Genomic DNA, 22354 nt, shown 5'->3' on the forward strand with positions numbered 1-22354 from the left:
GAGCCCGACACGGGACTCGGTCCCAGGTCTCCAGGATCACGCCCTGGGCTGAAGGCAGGTGCTAAACCGCTCAGCCCCCCGGGCTGCCCAAAATCCCCAGCTTTTGATGAGACCTCATTTTCTCTACCACTATACTGTCTTGAATTTTTATATTACTACTTTTGGCTCCTGGGCAATTAAAGATATTTTACCTCTAAATCTTAGCCACTTTTTCTTTATATGGGTGAGAGCACTTAAATATGGAAGAGAAGAATACTGTGGCTTATCTTACTGGTATAATGAGAAGGATTTTCTTTATAAGAACTTTTATTTCATTCACTCAATAACTGTTTAATGAGCACCATCAACATTTTGGGTAGTTGTTTAGTATCATGATTAACAAAGAGCATAGGTTTGGCAGACAGACTTGGTTTGAATTTCAGCCCTGCTCCTTAGCAGATCTATGGCCAAGTACTTCTGTAATCCTTACTTTCTTTCCTTGTAAAATGGGACCAATAGCAGTATTTGTCTAATAGATTGTGGTAAAAATTAAATAATTCTTGGGGCACCTGGGCGGCTCAGTGGTTGAGGGTCTGCCTTTGGTTCAAGCTGTAATTCCGAGGTTCTGGAATCGAGTCCTGCATCGGGCTCCCCACATAGAGCCTGCTTCTCCCTCTGCCTCTCTATGTCTCTCATGAATAAATAAATAAAATCTTTTAAAAAATTAAATAATTCTTGCAAGGTGTCTGAAACATATTAAATGGTCAGTAAGTTACTTGTTATGAGTAACAGCTAGAGGAGGAGTTTGGACCAGATACAATGCTGGGTGCTGGGGATTCAACAATGAATAAGACAAACAGTCCCTGTCTTCTGGGGTCAGACAGGTAAGGTAAGTACAAAAGGGAGACAGATAAGCAAGGCTTTAACTGCTAGGATAATAGAAATACAGTTTTATGGAAACATGTAGCACTGAGAAAGAGAGGAAAGTAAAGGAGTTTCAGAAAGATTCCTTGGAAGAAATTATTACCATTACCTTTAAAAATTATATTCTTTGCTGTGAATTACTTGGTTTCAACCACTACAATGTAAGTTGCATGAGGGCAGAGACATTGTATGTTGTGTTTGGTTTTATATATCAAATTCCTATTGTAGTGCCTGGTACATAAGAGGCACCCAAATATCTGAGGGATAAATGAAATGACTTGTAAGGTGGAAAGTAGGAGGAGTTTGCTAGGTGAGGATGATAGGAAAGGTGTTCCAGGCAGATGAAAGAGTGTGCATGAAGTTTCTGAGGTGAGCGAAAGCACAGTGAATGCGAGGAGCTGCAATGCAATTAGGCTAGAAAGGTGTATGTGGATGCCATGAGGGATGAGGCTTAAACAGAGATCAAATCAAGCAGGGTCTTGAAAGCCACGGTAAGGAGTTTGAACTTGATGCTAAGGAGCAGTGTGAAGCCATTAAGGATTTTCATCAAAGAAAGGATATAATCAGGGTCTGTTTTATGAATTTATTCTTTACTCTGTGAATTCACTAATAATTCAAATCCATGTTTAAAGGAAAAAAAATGGAAACTACAGAGAAGCATTTAGGGGAAAAAAAATCACCTGTAATCTTATCATTGAGAGATAACCACCATTGGACTATAAATAACAAACAGCCTGGCTCAATTAACCATTGCTGCATAACAAACCACCCTAAAACCTACTGGCTTAGAACAATTGATTATTTTCATGAGTCTGTGGGTTGAGTGGGGTGAGCTAGGTGGTTCCTCAGCTCTGTGTAGCTGAGGATACCTCATTGCAAGCTGCCGCCAGCTGGGAACTTAGCTGGCACTAGAACATCCAAGATGATCTCTCATCCTCCAAAGAGCCTCTCTCCACCTGGCCTCTCATCTTTCAGTAATCCAACCTGAGCTTCTTTGCAGCATGGTGGCTTGCCTCCAAGGATAAAAGGGAAGCTGCCAGTCTTCATAAAGCCTAGAGTTGGACATACCCTGAACTTCTGCCATTGCACTTTAGTAAGCAAAACCAGGCACAAGGCCAGCTGAAATTCAAGGGGAACAGAGTCCATTCACCTCTTTCTTGATGGGAAGAGTAGTGTGTATATGGGAAGACCCATTAGCTATTGGGAAACTATCTACCACACAACCTGACTTGCTAGTAGGTTGTTGACCAATTTCTGGTACAAATAATTAGAAAAACTCAGTTCAAAAAAGACAAATGCAAAGTACATGGCCTTCGTCCATCTAATAATCTAATAAAAATAGGTCACCTAAAATAAGCTGGCATGTTGTCTGTGCAGAGGGGAGGGTAGGAGGCAGGGGAAACATGGTAGAACCTAGTGTTGAAATAAAAGGAAAGGTCACATCCTTGACAAAGAACATGGTTAAAACTGTCTTAAGAAGTGTTATTCCACTAACGCAGCCACAGTTGACCAGAGTATTAAACGGAGTGTGACAGGTGATTAAAACATGTTATTTGCCCAAACTCACTTCCTGAGGGTCAAATGGCTGGAGACCCAGGGACCAGGCAGTGATACTACAGCAAGCAGAACAGCAGAAGCGACAAAGTGTGCACGCCACAGCTAGGAAATGACAAGGATACTGCTGGGACCCTGCTGATAAGAGTACAGGACCGAACCAAGCCAGCAGCAGAAGAGACAGAGTAGAGCCTACAGTATAGATGAAATCGTGTAAATGATAAACGGAAATGCCTGGTGGGCAGGTGGGAGGAGATGCGGATATCACATAGGTCTCCAACTTGAATAAACAGAATAGCTACTCCGTGGGGTAGACGCACAGGAAGAGCAGGTTTGGGGATCAGAGACCTCCAAGTGGGGTAGCCCTTGTGAATAAACACGTGGGAAGCTCCGTAAGGATGGCTAGACGAAATATGCTGAAAACCATAAAGGGCAACAAATGAAACCATGTGTGCAGATTCACATAGTAAGAGCATCTAGTCAGAAAAGCAATCAAACCCTGGAGGAACTGAAGAGGGTTTTAAGATTTGGAAAGCCACAAGTGACTTTACATCTCAACAAATCAAAATCGGAAAGCGGAATATCCTGTCCACTACTTACCCAAACTACTTAGTAGGAAGGGGAGGGTCATCTTCAAGTCACAAATCTCCACTAGGAGGGTTAGGAAAAAGTGGCCGATCTCTAAGGTAGAAGACGTACCAGAATTACATTAAAACCACTTTCAGTATGATTTTCCAACCAACTAGAGAAAACAAAGGTCTACAAAATTAAGCCAGAGGGAAAATATATGCCCCTCTGCCCCCCAAAAACCCCACCATGACTTATAAAACAAGCCTAAGTCTTGGAAAAAGAAGGTCCAAAAAGCCAGAGGCTGGCAGGGTCAGTCACAGTACCCTCATTGTGTTTATTTGCCAAGCAACCTTCCAATTAGAAATTGGCCTGTCTGCAGAAAGAAACTGTATCGATCTTCCAGCTGGAGCATTCTGGTGTACTTGATACCTGTGGCCTTTCACTATAAATTAATAGGCATCTGGGTCAATACATCCCTCTTTTGTTTCATTTAAGTCCAGAGAGAGGTCAATTCTCAAGTGACAGATTTGCTTTCAGTATCTCGCAAGGCTGAGGGCCAAACTGTGATGAAGAAATACTACCTAGAGAACTTCTGGTAACCAGATAAGAGAGCTTATCTTGGAGGCACTCCAGCCTCACTTCAAGCTTTCCCATGGAAATACAGCAAGCACTTTTTCTTTTGAACCAAAAAATTAAGATACAATCGCAAACAAAGAATATAACTTATTAATATTTTTATTTCGAGTTGTAATCTATGATTACTTCAAAAAGATCCACTTCAGAAAACATCCAATGGATGTTGACTTACATTAAAAAAGTAAGTCACCAATGTATGATTTATAGTACAGAATACACAATAAATTATATTTACATGCAATGACTAGACTACCACGCACACAGTAAAAAAATACAGTATTTTTATGTACATTTTTTAAATTTACATTTTCATATACAATATATAAAATTAAAAAGATTCTCTGTACAAAATCTCATGTGCACAGAGTTTGTAAATCCCTATTCTTATGGCTGTACCAGCACACATATGCTTAAAACTAGAATACTACAAACACTTAACTTTTTTTTTTTTTTTACTTCATGTTCAGTCTTGGCACCCATATACTAATATCATTATTTTTAAAATGTGAATTACAAAGAAAATAAACATAATCATGCAGACTTTTTTAATATAAGAAAATGAAAAAAAATGTGCTACTAGGATCATCATTTATCACTTCCACAGTTACCTAGTTCTTTTCAACTTCCTGCACTGCTTTCATACAGGTGCATGCATAACTAACGGATTATGGATTGTATTAGTAACATAATACTATAGTCTGACAATACTTAGGCATTAGAAATGCAACTATCTAACAACCATAACCTGTCAAGTATTTCTGCTTTAGCAGAAACTTCAATTAACACATTATATACTAAAATTCACAGAAATGTCAATATTATAATTCCTAAGTTTATAGAGTCTGCATCAGAGAGTACATGATCACTTAAAAAACAACAAAACAACAAAAAAGGGGTTTGACATTGGAGTATATTCTCTGTTCTGTGACTGGAGAGTAGGGGAGATATATGATAAACCATTAAAAGGTTATCCACTGTCCCTGTTGAGGAAGCACTTGTACACTCCCAATCTGTTTAAATAAAGACACGTGAAAGCTTTATAAAAAGTTTAAGCTACACTATTCATCTTTAAAAATCTCTTTGAAAAGTAACAAATTGAAGGTATCAGCACCTTCCCTCTTCCCCAAGTAGCTAAAGATCAATGAGAAAAATAAAGTGCCAATGTGTAAAACATTGTTACTTGTTTAAGAGGCACTAACCCATTTGATGGCTTAGGATTAAATATGAAAATAGGCCAGATCTGATCTGAATAATAAATAGAAGGTAGGTGTTCCAGTCTATGCAATTTCTGCCTAGATGGGGGATGGACCAGAAAACTACCTACTCCCCCATTTATTGCTTTGAAACCTGTACATACACTTTAAATTCTGACAGAACAATTAGATTTCTAAGATGGAAAGCACAGTGTCTGTGCCACTTTGAAGTTGAAAAAAAAAGTGCACTCTTGATCACTGGAAGGAGAGCTGCTGAGACTCTCTTCACAACTCATATCTTCACAAGAGTCCTCACTAAAAGGGAGGAAAAGAGACAAAGAAGATTCCATTATTTTTTTAAATATTTTATTTATTCATGAGAGATCATTATTTAGAAAATACTTAAAAGATTTTATAAGCCAAATAAAACTACTAAGCACATATCTCTAGTCTCAGGATTTTTATATTCAAAATTTAAGCTTTATAGAGACAAAATTTAACTTATTAGGACTTCCTAAAATGAATTGTAATCTCCTTAGAAAATATAGGTTTTAAGATGTTTAGACAAATTACTATCTGCCAAACTATTATTCTTGTACCAGTTAATAAATATCAACAACTAACTATACAACTCTAAGCATTTCAAATCCAATAAATGGAGACAAAGGACAACGAATCTCCCATCACATGGTTTTGATGTCTTTCTTGCATTAATAATTGTATCCCTGATATTCTCAAACCAAGAAACCAGTAAGCTATAAAAACTAAACTTCTCATTCTTTATAGCATAAAATAACCAAATTTAATAAAATCATTCATTTTATGAACAAAAATTAACTCTGAACAAGACAATGCCATTTGCCAAAATGGTAAAAATATCTAAAGCAGTCTGCCATGTTAGGGGTGGTGGTTTCCTTTACGTTCCAATCATTTAACCCACAGCCTCTTCCCACGGCACCATATTAGGAATTCATACTAACCCTGAAAAGCCCAGAATGCCATTTCAGGTTTTGTTTTTAAACTAAACTATATTTCAAAGAGCAAAGGAGATGTGATACAACCAGTTTTCACAAAGGGAAGAAATGAAAAAAGTCCAGAGAGAGGGAGGACAAATACCGTATGATCTTATATGTGGAATCTAAGAATAAACAAAAAATAAAAATCAGAACTCATAGATACAGAGAACCAGACTGGTGGTTGCTAGAGGCAGGGAATGAAGCAGGTGAAAATGCTCAACAGGTACAAAATTCCAGTTACAAGTCTTGGGGATGTAATGCAGAGCATCATGGTTTGTTTTTATTTTTATTTTTATTTTTTTGTTTTTAAATAAAGAATGAAAAGGGGGGAGGAGAAGAACATACTTCTAAATCATCACCTACTTTAATAAAACTACCTCTAGCTAATTTTCTCACCTGAAGCAATGATGCTATTGGAGTAGGAGCTTTCTCTAATACCCTGTAATATTCCCAGGTTCCATTTTGAGTATAAAATCAGTATTATTTACTATGGGAAAGTCTAATTAGTCAAGGAACCTGCTTACCTTTCACTTTCATCAAAACAACCCCCCTCTGGTATCGTTGGCAGCTCAGGAACACTGTAGTAGCTGTTGTGGAGGCTCTGGGCTGTGCGCCTTGAAACAATCCAAACCAATTTCTTATGATCTGGTTTGCAACATTCAGGAGAAGAATATTCGGCGAGGCATTTAGAAACTAACTCCCTCCAATAAATGAACTCGGTGTCATTAACCTGGAAAAAAATGTTAATGAAGAGGTTAACTACCCTACAATCACCCTAAAATGCTTAAATTATACTGATGCCTGGCTCCCACCACCGGATATTCTTATTTGATATGGGATATGACCTGGGCAAAAAGATTTTTTAAAGCTCTGCAATTCTAACGGGCGGTCAAAATCCAGTAAGCACTGGTTTAAAGGAGGAGCACCATAGGTATAAATAATTTACATAGAACCTAATAAAAAGCTCTGCCTATTTTAAGAAAAAACACTGACCTAAAAACATTAGATTTGTTAAACCGATCAATTATTAAGTATATTCTTTAATAGTCTCAATGAAAGGAATTTAACATAATTTAGCCCTCTATAACACAGCATTGAATGGACTGCTAAAATTATGCATTTACATTAAGACACTAGATATACACTAATGGAGAAGTTAGCAATAAGACAGAAGAGGAACTTCCCAAAGAGCACAGTTTCTCCACCACTGGGGAGTGCCCCAATTTATTTCAACTAACAAATTTTCACTTAAGATATTTGCAGATATTATTACAGAAGGTTTAAATTAAAACTAATAAATTTATGATTTAAATGAAAGCTAGAGGGATCCCTGGGTGGCGCAGCGGTTTGGTGCCTGCCTTTGGCCCAGGGCGCGATCCTGGAGACCTGGGATCGAATCCCACGTCGGGCTCCCGGTGCATGGAGCCTGCTTCTCCCTCTGCCTGTGTCTCTGCCTCTCTCTCTCTCTCTCTCTCTCTCTGTGACTATCATAAATAAATGAAAATTAAAAAAATAAAATAAATGAAAGCTAGAAGTTATCTGTTAAAAACAAAATGCTTCATAAAAAAGGCATTTTCATCACAAACAGAAGATAACTTTTTATCATCATGGTCTCCATTACCACCTAATCTAGCTCCATCTTAATCCCCTTGCAATATGGCTGGAATCCCTTCTTGTTCTACAGACATCTCCTAGGTATCTAATAGCCTCCCTCAATTCTTTTTTACACTGAGTCTCTCATCAAAATTCAATACTCCTGATTTGGGAATACTTCTTGAAAACCTTTTTCCAACCCAACAGTGCACTTGACTAATGTACCCTCCCTTCCCTTGCCTAAGGGGGAAACCACCAACAATGAAAACCCAGAGTTTTAACTGATCCCTAAGCAAAGAACTCCCACAAGTTTGGTATGGTTTCTACTACTATTTCTTCATGAGAAATTTAAAATCTCAAATCTCCAGCTACAAGTTATCTTCTGAATTTTTATTCCAGGTTGCCAAATATCTTCTAAATACCTACCCACCTGAAAGATATACATGTACCTAAAATCGTATTTCTTTGATCACAAACTGGTTTCTCTCAAACTTCCCTCAGTGGCATCAATATTCTCTTCTCCCCATCATTAGGTTCAAATCTTGGTCATTGTGACTCCGTGTCTCATATCCATGCTTGGCTTCCAAAACCACTATTTAAGTTGGATACTCGTATTACTTCTGCTTGTGACTATCACCTAGACATTCTAACTACAAGCCTACGTTAAATGATTCCCAAGCCCTTTTAGTCCACCAACTTCCTGGCCACAAGCCTTTGTTACCGATTGTCTAAGATTCTTCTGGTCCAACCAGAATATCAGACATCGTGCCTCTCACAGTCTGCCCTATTTGGTGCTAATGAAGCTCCCAAAGCAGTCCCTATTAGTGCTAACACCTGTTACTGCAAAACTTATTGGGCTGGCCAGACTAAGAGGTTTAAAAAGAAAAAGATGGCAGAAGGTATTTTGGTAATGCTACTAATGGGATGATGATCCAACCCTAAGGATGTAATGGACTGCCATTAGTTTATTTACTAAGTCTACTTCCTCACATGTATTTTAGAACAACGTGCAAGTAGCAATGTGGACCGCTGTGTTACCAACCGGTGAGAATACTATAGAAGGGACAACATCTGAACACAGAAAGAAGCTAGACTAAGTGATCAGGTTCCCTTCCAGCTTAACATTGTCTGGGTCAAATCTGCATTTTGAGAACTTCAACACTTGAGCTACAAGATAAAAGTGTAAAAGTCAAGAGCCCCATAAAGTATTATTTAATGTTTGAATCACCATGGGGGTGGGGGAGGAGAGAGGATGAAACACTAGAAATCTGCTTTAAAGAATAAGAACTGAAAAAAAAAAAAAAAAAAAAAAGAATAAGAACTGAAGATAATTTACCTTGGAATGTTTTTTAACAAGCAGAAGAATTTCCAGTAATTCAATGGATTTCAAAGTTTCTACTTCCAAATTGAGAAGGCACAAAGCTAACACAGATGGCTAAAAAAAAGGGGGGGGGGATAAGTATTTTTTATAAATTTAAAACAGAAACAGTGAGACATATGTAAGCAAGAAATTAACTTACTTTTGCTTTTGAAAAGGTGAGTCGGCAGTTGCAAGCTTTCAGTTGAGCTTCTAGTTTATCTAGACTTAGTATTTCTTTCCTATACAATGAAAAAATAGGACAAACATTTAAATCTTTGGAAATTTAATAAATAATTTTAAGAAACTGCTGTTAAAAGTCCAAATTAAAAGTTTTAGAAGAGTAAAAATACAAATTTCACTGGCACTGTAACTGTTAGCTTAAGTACAAAATCTTTATTTGTAATCCCACTGACCTTTCTGATGTATGACAAAGTACAATAGTATGGTATAAGTGCAAAAAGTTTAAGGCAGTAGTTGCTTCCAATTCATAGTGCAATTTTTCTGAAATTATTTTTTCCATCCGTTTTATGTCAGAAGCAGTACATTTACATTGACTAATCCGGATTACATCATGAGTGGATGGAATATTGCATTCTTCTTCAACTATTCTAGCAGCCAGCAAAAAACAACAGACTCCAATGCAAGACAGATGTTTAGGTTTCACCTGAAAAACAAAGAACAAAGGCTTCTTCTAACAACTGTCACTCTGACGTAGCAAAGCAGATACTTGAAAGAATATTATAATGATGTCCCTAACTCTTAAGACAGAACACAATCTAGCTGCTTCATGTACTTATCCTTAATTCACATTTATACTTAATCATTTTTTCATTTTAAACAGACTTAATTTCCCATTTTAAAAAACACATGTTAAAAAAATAAAATAAATAAAAAACACGTTAAGCATTTAAATTACGTAATTTAAATGCAAATTCAAAAGGTAAGTTTCCAACAATGAATTATACTTTGTATTTCAAATATGAAATCATAATAGTACAGTCTCCCCCAAAGTAAACTAAGCCTTTCAACACCAAGACAACATATACTTCTTTGGACATAAAAATAATACATGCAACTCATCTTTTTTTTAATCTTCTTCTCTATTTATTTTTAAGTATCATCCCACATTTCAATGCAAATTTGCCCAAGAGAAATACTGCATCAGTTGTGCAGAGTGGAGCATATGTAAAAGCTGCCATGGACAGATGGCTGCCCTTTTCTTTGCAGTGCCCCGAAAACTGACCCAGCAGCTGACAGCAATCCTATTGGCAGAAGAATCACCACATTTTTCTAACAGTTGCTGGTTAATAAGACTATGGCTCCCTGCTTTGAAAAGACTTTTCACAGGGAAAGCAGTAGGTCACCTTTAACATGTTTCGGCACTAAAAACAACTAAATTCCAAGAGAAATACGATGGAAGACAAAAATATGAAAACCTTATTTTGAGGACTGTATACATATACAGGGAATACCTAAAAACGGTGTTACCTTCGTTTTGTAACATCTTCAAAGAGAAGGTATATAAAAGGTAATAGTAAAACCAACTTAAAATACAACACAGTTAATTCTGTAGTCTCTTAATCTGGCACTAAAGATCACAATTTCCAATTAAAAATGTTTCTGTGTAATGACATAGTTCCTTTCAGTTGTCCAACATTTCTCAAACCCTTGTTATGTCAGGCACTGTGCTGGGCACTAGGTTTAAAAATAAAAGATGCATACACAAAAATGTTTAAATACCTTCATAAGAGCCAAGAATCTGTCCAGAATATTGACAGCCAAGACAAAAGTCTCAGTGCAAGACCCAAAAAAGTTGGTTAAACTCCTTAAATCTTCTACTTTAGCATTTCTCAATCTTGGACACAAAGTGTTATCATCCTGCAATAAAAACCAAGAGCCAAAGCTGTGACTTTCTAAAAATTGGATAGATGGCACACAAGTATATTCAAATAAGGTAATTTTTTTCTTAATCTTCGAGAGTACGGAAGAAAGAGTGGTATCATTAAACACACACTTTTTCAGATACAAGATACGTATAGATATCATGGCTTTTTAAAAATACATAGCATAAAAGAGCTTTAGCAATCCGATATAAAGTGAACTGTTGCCACACTTCCGGAGGATTGTAGCAAATCTAATTCCCCCATAATGGAGACAGTTTGTTTTCTTTATAGCAGGCTCTTAGATTTCTTTTTTTGAATAAAGCATTTCAGGGGATCCCTGGGTGGCGCATCGGTTTGGCGCCTGCCTTTGGCCCAGGGCGCGACCCTGGAGACCCGGGATCGAATCCCACGTCGGGCTCCCGGTGCATGGAGCCTGCTTCTCCCTCTGCCTGTGTCTCTGCCTCTCTCTCTCTCTCTCTCTGACTATCATAAAAATAAATAAATAAATACATAAATAAATAAAGTATTTCATGGGCAGAGGGTATTTCCATAATCCACCCAGAGGCTGCAGGCTGGGGGTGCCACTTAGGAGTACTTCTCTACAGTCAGCATCATTTTCGTTCTTGCGTAACCCTGTAAAAATTCAGTACTCGAGAAGACACATTTTGGTGCTAAGAAACTTAGAGCCTTTAATCTTGATTCAACTGGGGGCAAAAAACAACAACAACAACCACAACAACCACAACCACAACCACAGTCCTCCTTCTCCAAGGCCTACCAGCTCGTGAACAAGATCCCTTCCCTGGGAGCTCACCTCCGGGGTGGCCTCGATCAGGCTCAGCCCTTTCTCTCGAGGTTGGAATCTCGGTTCCTGCTCTAGATAGAGGCTCAGCAATCCGAAGAGCTGGACCCCTTCACGACCTGCCGAATACTCTGCCCCCAAATCCTTCATCTGCGGCAAAGACACGACGCCGTCGGAAGGTGTCCCCCGGGGGGGGGGAGGGGCGAGCCGGTGGGTGCCGGGGCCTCCGGAGGGGCGCGCGGGAGGGGAGGGGAGGGGAGGGGGGAAGGGAGGGGCGCGGCAGGAGGGTCACACCGGGAGGCCCCGGCCGGGCCGCCGCAGCTGAGGCCGCTGGGGGAGGGGCTGCTGCCGGCCGCGAGCACCCGGGGCCGCGCACGGCAGGGGAGGGGGGTGCGAGGCGTCGCGACCGAACAAAGGGCTGGAGGGAGGCGGCCGAGCCCCGCCCTCCCGGGAGCCGAGCCCCAGCAGCCCCTCGCGCTGCCGCACCGCCGGCTCCGCCGAGACTGCACCCGCGGGGCGGGGGGCGAGGGCAGGGGGGCGGCGCGCCCAGCACCCGGTGCCCACCGACGCGCGTCCATCCAGGGGCGCGGGGCCTGGGGCCGTCGATGCAGGCGGCGCCGCCCCAGCGACCCCCGGGGCAGGGGCAGGGGCAGGGGCAGGGGGGGGGGGGCACCGCCTCCCGCTCGGCTCCCGGAGCCCCCAGACTCCCTCAACGCCCCCCCCCTGCAGCGCACACTCCCGGCCGAGGACGCGGTCCCCCGCCGCCGCCGCCGAGGCCCAGCTGCGAACAAAGGACCCCGCGGCCCCGGGCGGGCGCACGTACCTCGCCGAGACGCGCCTCCCGCCGGCCCGCGGCGTCACGGCCCGGCCAGGACTGGGCGCGGCGGGGGCGTCCCAACCCGTCTCCGAGGCCGCGGCCCCGCCGCCTCAGCGGTGCCCCCGGACCGGCATCGGCGCCTGCCCCCTGCCGCGCCTCCGCCTCCGCCGCCGCCTCACGGCCCGAGCCGCATCCCGCGCCCGAGCGCCCACCCCTGCGGCTGGGGCGCAGCCCGGCCCCGCACCCCCGAGCCCCGCGCTCCGAGCCCCGCCGCCGCCGCCGCCGCCACGCTGGAGGCCGCCGCCAACCCCTTGTTTTTGTTTTGAGTCTCCGACGCCCCCAAGGGGCGGGGCACGTGACTCCCCGCGGAGGGATCCGAGGCTGCCGAAGCGGCTTTGAAAAAGAGTCCCGCCGCCCTCCGCCCGCCGCAGGCCTCGGGCCCTCCTCCCTTCGCCTCCCTGTGCCGAGCCCCCGCCCTCGGCGCCAGGGCGGAGGGTGGGATCTGGGAATCCGCCTTCGGGATTGAAGAGGAAAAGGAGGGACCGATGGTAGAGGCGGAAGGAGACGGTGTCGGGCCGCGTTGCAGCCTTTTAAAGGTCCCCGTTTGTTTTGTGTTCACTGTTTTGAAAAGTCCGCCCAAAGCAGCAAGCTCTCCGATTGGATGCTGGCCCCGAGGCAGCCTCGAGCGCGGATTGGCTGGCCGATCAGCCTCCGAGCCCTCTGATTGGCTTTCAGCTTAGCCGGCGCCTCTATCTTCCTTGGGGCCTTAGCAACTCTGGAGGCTTGGAGTGCGCATGCCCGGTGTTCCGACGGCGTTTCCAGAGCTGACCCTGGGCCCCAGGCCTTCCAGCTCTGCTCCGACCTCCACCTCCGGGGAGCTGGAATAGCTGGAAAACCTTCCTTCTGTTCTCGGGGCCCACTTTGTGATAACCAGTCAAGTCATTATAAAATTGCTGGGGTGCTTACTGAAATATTTATGAATAAAATGCTCTCATCTCTCGTATTTGAAGTGTTTCCTACCAAAAGGGAAAAAAATGCAGATAGATATTAATAGGTGAAATGAGTTGGAGAAAAGGTTAAGACTTTAATGGGTGCGTTTTCGTTATAAGACTATTAGTTTTGATTTGATGTGCCTTGAAATGTTTGCTAATGAAAATAAATGTCTAAGGAGGAACTTCAAGGGGAAAACCTAACCTGCTCATACTGATGAGGACATGTAAACGTTTAATAATTATAATGTGCCTCCAGAGGTTACAGTTCTGATGTTGTGTTAATCAAAACTCCCAGAGGCTTCTTGGCCCTCAGTCACCCATAAGTTATCATTTACTGTCCATTATAATTAACTTTATTGTTAAGAGGTGACACCTCTTTTGAAGCAAAGCAAAAAGCAGAACAAAGGGTGCCTTAGGCCAGAGAAACCTTAACAGAGGAGTTCTCTGGGGGATGTAAGAGACTCCCCTCTAATATTTATGGTTTATTTCTTTACTTTCTCCCTCTTCAATCCCCTGCCACTGTCAGCCAAATACACAAATCAGTAAATAGAATGATCAAACCCAAGGAACAGATTTCTCTTTTCTGTTCTTCTGTATGTTTTCTGTGAACTGTTTTGTTACTTGTAAAATATGAAAAGGCACACAACACAGCTTTAGACGCAGCTTTCTCTTCTTTCCAGAACAACTGAAAAATTTTAGAAATAGATCCCTTTACATATCAGCTTGGACTAGGCATGGGAGCCCAGAGCAACCTGGGAAAAGGGGACTCAAAGAGCAAATCCTTCCATTTCAGGGAGATGTGGCCTTGTTCAGGGTTTTGGGAAAGAAAGAAAATTATATATACAGATTACTTTTATATGATTTACAGGTTGCATAATTTTGTGCAATACTTGTGTGCTCTTTTAAACATTATTATAACTTGTTTTTTATTTGATATAAATCTCCGCTGGAAATCTATGCTGAAAAACATAAATGAGGGTATGCAACTAACATGGAAAATAAAGCTAAGATTAGAATTACATAGATGACAGCTCATCGCAGTTATAAAGAGGCTCCAGAGAGAGAGAGAGAAAGCAGATGGACAGAAAACAAGCACCATGAGAAAAAGAAGAGTTTGTGGCCAAAACATAAAAGAGATTGGGGATTTTTTTCAAGTAGCAGGGCAAAGGTAGAAAAGGAACATAAGATATAAAATAAATGATGTGAAAGAGGAAATGTAAAATTATGTGGTAGAAGATTTTTAAATAGAGATGGTATAAGACAGATCAAGAAATTGTCCATGACTTAGATCACTGACAGAAAGTTATACAAAATGTACATTCATGACTGTTTTGTGTGTGTGTGTGTGTGTGTATCTTTTATCAGGCAACCTTTTGAATAATGAGCAGCTCTTTAAGAGTAAGACAAGAAAGCTTGCTAAGTGGTGTTCAATTTCCTGGTCTTGGCAGGCCCTGTCCAGTACCAGAGAAAAGACTGATCAAATTGCCCAATATGGAGCCATTTATCCACTTCAGTCCACTTACCTTTTAAGATAAAGGAAATAGCAATCACTAAAATATATTAGTCAAGTATAACTACTTGACCATCATCCTTTTTTTCAAAACACTTCCTTTTAATGATGATACTCTGGGGTAGAAAATGATACAAGTTTTCCCTTTTTGTTCTACTGATTTCTGTTGTTGTTGTTTGTTAATATGGCTTTTATTTTTTAATTTTAAATTTGTTTTAAATGACAGTCTTTCTCCAGGCTCTATTTGTCTTTCTTATCATTTCAGTTGACTTTGTTGCAGCTGTAGATCTTACTTACTTAAAGGACATTCTCCCTTAGGTACCTGTCAACTACCTTTCTGTCCTTCCTAAGCTTTATTGGGGGTGACTTTCTTGTATCAGGCACACATACAAAATAGGGAATCAGAAATCTGGCAGTCCCCAAGAAGGACTTTGAGGGGATTCATTATAAGACATTGGATCTCCAGCACAGTGAGAGGGGTGGAGTGGGATTGGATGATATCCTCTCCCCAGTAACCTCTTTAAGGACAGACAGAGAGCTTGTCCTCAGTGACATCTGAGACTATGAAACTAGAAGGTAGGCACAGAGCAGGAAATAAGTAGTAGCACACCCAGAGAAATAATGCCTTCATTCAATGAATCCTTGACTTCTGATGAGTGTCCTTCAAACCACTCCACACTTCAGCTTCTCCCTTGGAAAGAAAATAGAGTATCAGCAAGCAGCTGCCACACTGCTTCCCTTAATACTTTATACTTGGACTTCTCTAAACTTCATAAGGCATCAAATTCCCTTACAACTTTTTTTTAATGTCCGTTTATTTATTTTTTTTTTTAGATTTTATTTATTTATTCATGAAAGACTCACACACACAGAGGCAGAGACACAGGCAGAGAGAGAAGCAGGCTCCATGCAGGGAGCCCAATGTGCAATTCCATCCAGGGACCCCAGGATCACACTCTGGGCCAAAGGGAGACGCTCAACTGCTGAGCCACCCAGGTGTCCCTAAATCCTAACTTTTTATATAATGAATATATACTAGATGCCAGGCATGATACTAGGCCTCAGGGATACAAAAATAGGTAAATAAAACACAGTCTCAGAATATGTCCTGGTACATCTGAGGTGTTAGGGCAAAAGCTCTAGCCCTGACTTTGAGTCCCAGCTTTCTTACTTACTAGAAATAGCACCTAAAATACCTTGAAATATATGAATTGTCCTGAACCTCAGTTTTCTAATCCAAAAAACAAATGGGAGGTGATAATCACCAGGAGGTCATTGTTTCTTCTTCATATGCAAAGATTAAATATAAACATTTGTGGGCAGCCCCAGTGGCTTAGCAGTTTAGCGCCGCCCGGGGCGTTCGAGTCCCAAGTCTGGTTCCCTGCATGGATCCTGCTTCTCCCTCCGCCTCTCTCTCTCTCTCTCTCTCTCTCTCTCTCTCTCTCTTCCTGTGTCTCTAATTAATAAATAAAGTCTTTTAAAATTTAAATATAAACATTTGTAAAAGCATTTTTACTATTTATACCTTTGCTCTTAGGACTTGCATAATGCTGTGACTGCTTGAGGAAAAAAGAGGGACCATCTCTAACTTTATCAAGGGAATTTGGTAGAGTGCAGCCCTGAAAGGAAAGAACCTGAGGACTGACATAGTGCTACATTCCCTCTTCCCCTCCATTCACTATCTGGCTCCATGCCTTGGTTATTTTCCATCATTGAGGTGTTTTGCAGACCAAAGTTTGTTTAGATTAACCTTGCTAGCAGAACCTGGCAAAGGGGACAGGAATGCTTGCTGGAGGGAAAGGAACAGGGCGAGCATAAACTAACCTGGGATGCCATCTTGAAGTGATTCAGCTTTTTAATTTTTTTTTCTGAACTTGAAAGAATGAGATGATTTATATGCAGACAATTAATCCTTTTCTTCAAGCGATCAGCAGAATAAATGAGTGAACATTTTCTATATTCTGCTTTGTGACTTTCTCATGGACAAACTCCAAATCTGAAATTGGCAAATTCAACCTTTACAATCTGTTTACTACATAGGTAGCTTGTTATTGGTGTTGTCAATGATGAAGTATGTTGTATCTTTCCAAGGGAGTGTTTATCTGTGCAAGGGCTAGTGATCTTCATAACACAATTAATTCCCAGATAGTGATGTGCTTCGCCTTGTAATTGTGGGACTTACCCATAGAGACCTTCTGAATGAGCACAGCAGGTTTTCCAGCCAGCCAGGTTAGGCCCTCCCGGTTCTATTAGCCTGCAAGTGAGTGAGCCTTATACAAACTATCTCTGAAACCCTTGAACTTAGTGCATTTGACATCAGTGTTCCAATTCATTACTTTAGAATTGACAACTCTTTCTGTTATGCTAAAAGTTAACTGAAATAAATGGAGTGACTTTGACATGGCATCAAGAGGCTGCTAAAGGAATATGCAACAGATAATATGACAGTTCTTGAAATCAGAGCCAATTATCTCAAAATGGTGGGTCTGTCCCGAAGCAAATATATTTTAAGTGACCCAGGCTGCATTTTGAGACATTGTACATGGTTATTTACATAACACATTCTTCTTTTATGATATGTTCTGAGAACCATTAACCTAAGTCAGATATTTCCTGTCTTTTCTTGCCATCACAGTGCTATGGGAAGAATCATTTAGGAGACATCTGCTGAATATATCATTTTAATCCTAAAGGAAGTTTTCATTTTCTGTGAAAGTAATTATCTCTTGTTTTGATCTCCAATGAAAAGGCAATTGGCATTTAAAGTGAGATGAATAAGTAATATAAGCTTAAATTTTTCTTTTGTTAATATTTTAAAGTGTCTTCAAAATGAAGGGCTTTTTTCAATTTCTAAAAAGAAAGACTGCATTATTTCAAAGATCCGTGGGTCTGCCTAATTGCATTTATTAGTATGCTATTTAACCACATTCTGAATAAGAAATTCTGGCTACGTGCAAGAACAGAACCAGATTTTTAAGGAGGGGTTAAAGCTTTATAATTGAGAGGAGTTCTCTCTAGCAAAAAGAGTAGAATTAACAAATACGAAATCAGATAGGAAAGTGAATATTTATTTAACATGAAGCAAAACAAGAAAAATTGTAAATTTTTAAAAGTTGACATATACTGTTCCAATTATTTATCACTGTGAGGTAAATCACCCTAAAACTTAGTGACTTAAAATGACAATCATTTTATTATCATCGCTCACAGCTCTAGGATTGGCTGAGCTCAGCAAGGCAGTCCTTTCTCAGGGTCTCTCATGAAGTTGCATTGAGATGGTACCTGGGGTGGAGTCATCTTGTGGCTTGCTTACTCACATGTCCGGAGTTGGTGCTGACTGCGGACTGGGACCTCAGCTGACGCTGGTGGCCAGAAGGCCCACGCATGTGATCTCTCTATGTGGTCTTTCTACTTCCTCATGGCATGATGACAAAGTTTGAAGAAATCTAGGTAAACACTGCATCTCCTTTCATGAACTATCCTTGGCGATCACATAATTTCTATACTAGTTCCAAATTGCTACTATAACAAATTACCACAAATTTAGTGGCTCAAAACAACACAGATTTATTATCTTATATTTCTAGGGGCCAAATTTTTGAAATGGGTCCTACTAGGCTCAAATCAAAGTGTTGGCAGGGCTACATTCCTTCTGGATATTCTATGGAAGATACATTTCCTTGCATTTTCCAGCTTCTTGAGAACACCACATTCCTTGGCTCAGGGCCCCTTTCTTTATCTTCAAAGCCAGCATCGTAGAATTTTCAAATCTTTTTCAACTCTGACTCTTCTACCTTCCTTTTCCACTTAAAAAGATCTTTGTGATCTTTCTCATTCATAGTATGAGCTGTAAAACTTGACATCATTGGAAACTGGCCATACTCCTTAATTAGCTTGTCTGTTTCCTTATTTCAGAAGCATATTTGAGTTTTATGTTGTCTTTGTTAAGGTCAATATTTTATATCAAATAAGCAAGAAATTTTTATTAATAAACAATGCATGGTTGTAAAATTTTTTGCCGAAGTTAATGGCTTTAAATTCTCTGATTATGTCTTCACAAGATTACAATATTGTAATATAATTTCCTATGTAATTTCTTAAAATTTAGTCTTTCCTTTAACATGGCTTATTTTAAAAAATTGTTGGTACCTTAAAACATTTCTTTCAGTTTTACAACTCATTATGGGTATCATAACATATGAAAAGATTGGATAAAGCTTTTCTTAAGTAAGACATCAATCCTAACGTATAATATTTGCATGTTTCCAAATTTCAATTAAAATGGTACGTCCCCAGATCAATTTCCCTTTAGCCAGATCTCAAAATATGGGTAGATACTCAAGTACTTCCAAACACAGTAGAAAATGGTAGAGTAGAATTTGACATGGAGAGAGACAGCAGCCTCAACTGACTACAGTTAAAATATCTTACTTTTGCAAAACTAAAAAATAATGTATGTGAACATTCTGCTACAGCCCATCTTGAGACCTCAGAAAGAGCCTGTGCAAGTGAGATACCCTAAAGCTACATTTCATTAGCTTCATAATAAATCCACACTTGGTAATCAATAATTACCTGTCAAGCATTATACTAAGTGATTTATATATATTTTATATTTGTATATATTTTATAATTTTAATGCCTATAACACACTCAGATGCAGAGATAGAGAGTAATTTGATCCCAAGCTAGACAGTGGTAGATTCAGTGTTTACTAGCAAGCAATCTGAATCCATGACCCACGCTCTTTTTTTAAGATTTTATTTATTTATTTATTTATTTATTTATTTATTTATTTATTTATTTATTTAAGACATAGAGAGGCAGAGACATAGGCAGAGGGAGAAGCAGGCTCCCTGCAGGCAGCCAGATGCAAGACACTATCCTGGGACTCCAGGATCATGCCCTGAGCTGAAGCCAGATGTTCAACCATTGAGCTACCTAGGCATCCCCATGACCCACATTCTTTTTTTTTTTTTAAGATTTTATTTATTTATTCATGAGCAACACAGAGAGAGGCAGGGACATGGGCAGAGGGAGGATAAGCAGGGTCCATGCAGGAGCCCAATGTGGGACTCGATCCCGGAACTCTGGGACCACATCCTGAGCCGAAGGCAGATGCCCAATCGCTGAGCCACCCAGACATTCCTATGACCCACACTCTCTTAGTATATGTGTTGCTGAAGTGAGCACTCTGTGACCCATACTCTTAACTACTATTTTACATAGTGATTCTGGTATCAGGAAAATGGAGACTAAAACTCCAAATTGGACATAAGCTTGCTCCATTTACTGTATTTCCTTTTTTTAAAAATATTTTATTTATTTATTTATGTATCTGAGAGAGAGAGATAGAACATGAGTGGGATTGAGGGGCAGAGGGAGAGGGAGAAGCAGGGAGCCTGACACAGGACCTTGGGATCATGACCTGAGCCGAAGGCTGAAGTTTAACCAACTAAGCCATCCAGGCACCCTATTTAGTGTATTGCTTGTTAAATTCATAAATAATGGTTGCATCAGTAGCTTAGGTTAGCCTAAACCAAGGCATTTTGGATTTGGATGTTTTATTAGGATAATTAATCGGTAAATTATTCACCTGCATACTTACATAATATGTTTCCCTTTTGTTGATGTCTTTTTTCGTAAATAGCAAGAGAAATCTGATATTTCTTTACCAAACTAATCTGAAAAGAAATTGTCCAAATAGAGACCAGGCCTACCAGGATTAACCCTCTACCCTGGGGTTTTGGATTAATGTGCTTCTAACAAAGCAGGCCAACTGTTTTGAGTACAGTCCTACTACTCAAATCCCAGGAAAGCTAATAAGAGAAGAAAAAAGGTGTTCTTTCTTTTCTTTCTTTAGACATTGCAGGGAGGTGTCTGAAAGACTTGAGACATCATATTAGTATGTCATATCAATAGTTGGCAAATGCTTAGGTGCTAGAGGGACATTACTGCTGTGTTTCTATTGGTCCTAATAAGGGGCTATTTGCAGACATTTGGGCTGTTTTCCATCTTATAACATATAAGTATTTTTTTGTCTTTATAACAATAGATTGTAATCAGCAAATACTCTGATTACCCTACCGTGGTTGGTTATGCTTGCCTATTTTCAGAATCTGCATATGGAAGTTAAGCTCTCTGATCATTAAGTGCTAAAAATAGCAGTTTTGAGCCTTATAGCCTGTGCAGGACAGAAGGAAGGTGGAGACAGGAAAGGGTAGCACAAATACAATATGTGGAAGATACTCCTTTTGACCTGAACCCAGAGGTTACCAATTTATTGTGCTTATTGTATTGTGCAATGTTTGTACGTTTTATGATAGGCATAATAATATTATCTATAGATCTTATATTTAAACTTTATGGAAATTTATCGACTCATCCTGCATGAAAATTAGCTTACTAGAATATTCAGGTTTTGTAGCCATGTGTTTTATAAATGCAGTCCACACTGCATTTTAAATTTTTGCTGCTTCTTTGTTCATTTTAATAAACATCAATCAGGCAGCTGCTCTATTGGAGGCACAGTGGTGGAAATAAAAGATAAAAAGTGACTATGATTAGACACTTCTCACAAGAAGGTCAGAGCCTAGGAGGGGAAAGCCAAGTCTATAAAGAACAATATTACTATGTGATTTGTACAACTCTAGGACTATGTACAAAGTATAACAGCAAGACCCAGAAAGAAAGAAGTTGTATCAAGAGGAGGAAGGGAGATTAGATAAATCTGTACAGAGGAGGGGCTATTTGGTTGCTTCCAAAAAAGTTGCATCTGCTATGTGACTATATCTTCTTCCTTCACCCCAAAATGCTATATTCATTTTTTAAAACTGAGCTGCGGGATCCCTGGGTGGCGCAGCAGTTTAGCGCCTGCCTTTGGCCCAGGGCGCAATCCTGGAGACCAGGGATTGAATCCCACGTCGGGCTCCCGGTGCATGGAGCCTGCTTCTCCCTCTGCCTATGTCTCTGCCTATCTCTCTCTCTCTCTCTCTCTATCATAAATAAATTTTAAAAAATTAAAAATAAAAAAATAAAAACTGAGATGCTTTTTTCCTAAGAACAGATTAGCAGCAGCCGAACTACTCAAGTGTACATGTTAGTAGAAATTCCACCTTCAGGGTGTTCTTTTAACACTGATGTTTCTCAAATATTTGTGAAATTCATTATCTTAATTAAAACTACTTCAAGTTGCATTTTATGATTTATTTAGGCTAAGTCAGAATATTGCCATTTGCCTATAAATGGATTCCTTTAATGTATTTTAATTATGAAGATAACAAAAACACAATTCAGAAAGTGTAGAAAAAGGGATCACCGGGATCCCTAGGTGGCGCAGCGGTTTGGCGCCTGCCTTTGGCCTAGGGTGTGATCCTGGAGACCCAGGATCGAATCCCACATCGGGCTCCCGGTGCATGGAGCCTGCTTCTCCCTCTGCCTGTGTCTCTGCCTCTCTCTCTCTCTCTCTGTGACTATCATAAATAAATAAAAATTAAAAAAAAAAAAAAAAGAAAAAGGGATCACC

At 40.3% G+C, this 22354-nt stretch overlaps 1 protein-coding gene across 1 annotated transcript; it reads right to left on the reverse strand.

Moving 5' to 3' along the window:
* Window positions 1-3746: 3746 nt before the first annotated feature.
* Window positions 3747-12464, reverse strand: CCNG2 (cyclin G2). Its single transcript, XM_038582356.1, has 8 exons — window positions 12334-12464; window positions 11523-11660; window positions 10566-10703; window positions 9239-9489; window positions 8986-9064; window positions 8802-8900; window positions 6397-6602; window positions 3747-5171 (listed from the first exon to the last, which is right to left on the reverse strand). The coding sequence occupies exons 2-8, from the start codon at window positions 11658-11660 to the stop codon at window positions 5051-5053; spliced, it is 1032 nt and encodes a 343-aa protein (XP_038438284.1). The 5' UTR covers window positions 12334-12464; the 3' UTR covers window positions 3747-5050.
* Between the last annotated feature and the right edge of the window lie 9890 nt (window positions 12465-22354).

The sequence above is a fragment of the Canis lupus genome, chromosome 32, assembly GCF_011100685.1.
Source record: "Canis lupus familiaris isolate Mischka breed German Shepherd chromosome 32, alternate assembly UU_Cfam_GSD_1.0, whole genome shotgun sequence".
Lineage (NCBI taxonomy): Eukaryota > Metazoa > Chordata > Mammalia > Carnivora > Canidae > Canis > Canis lupus.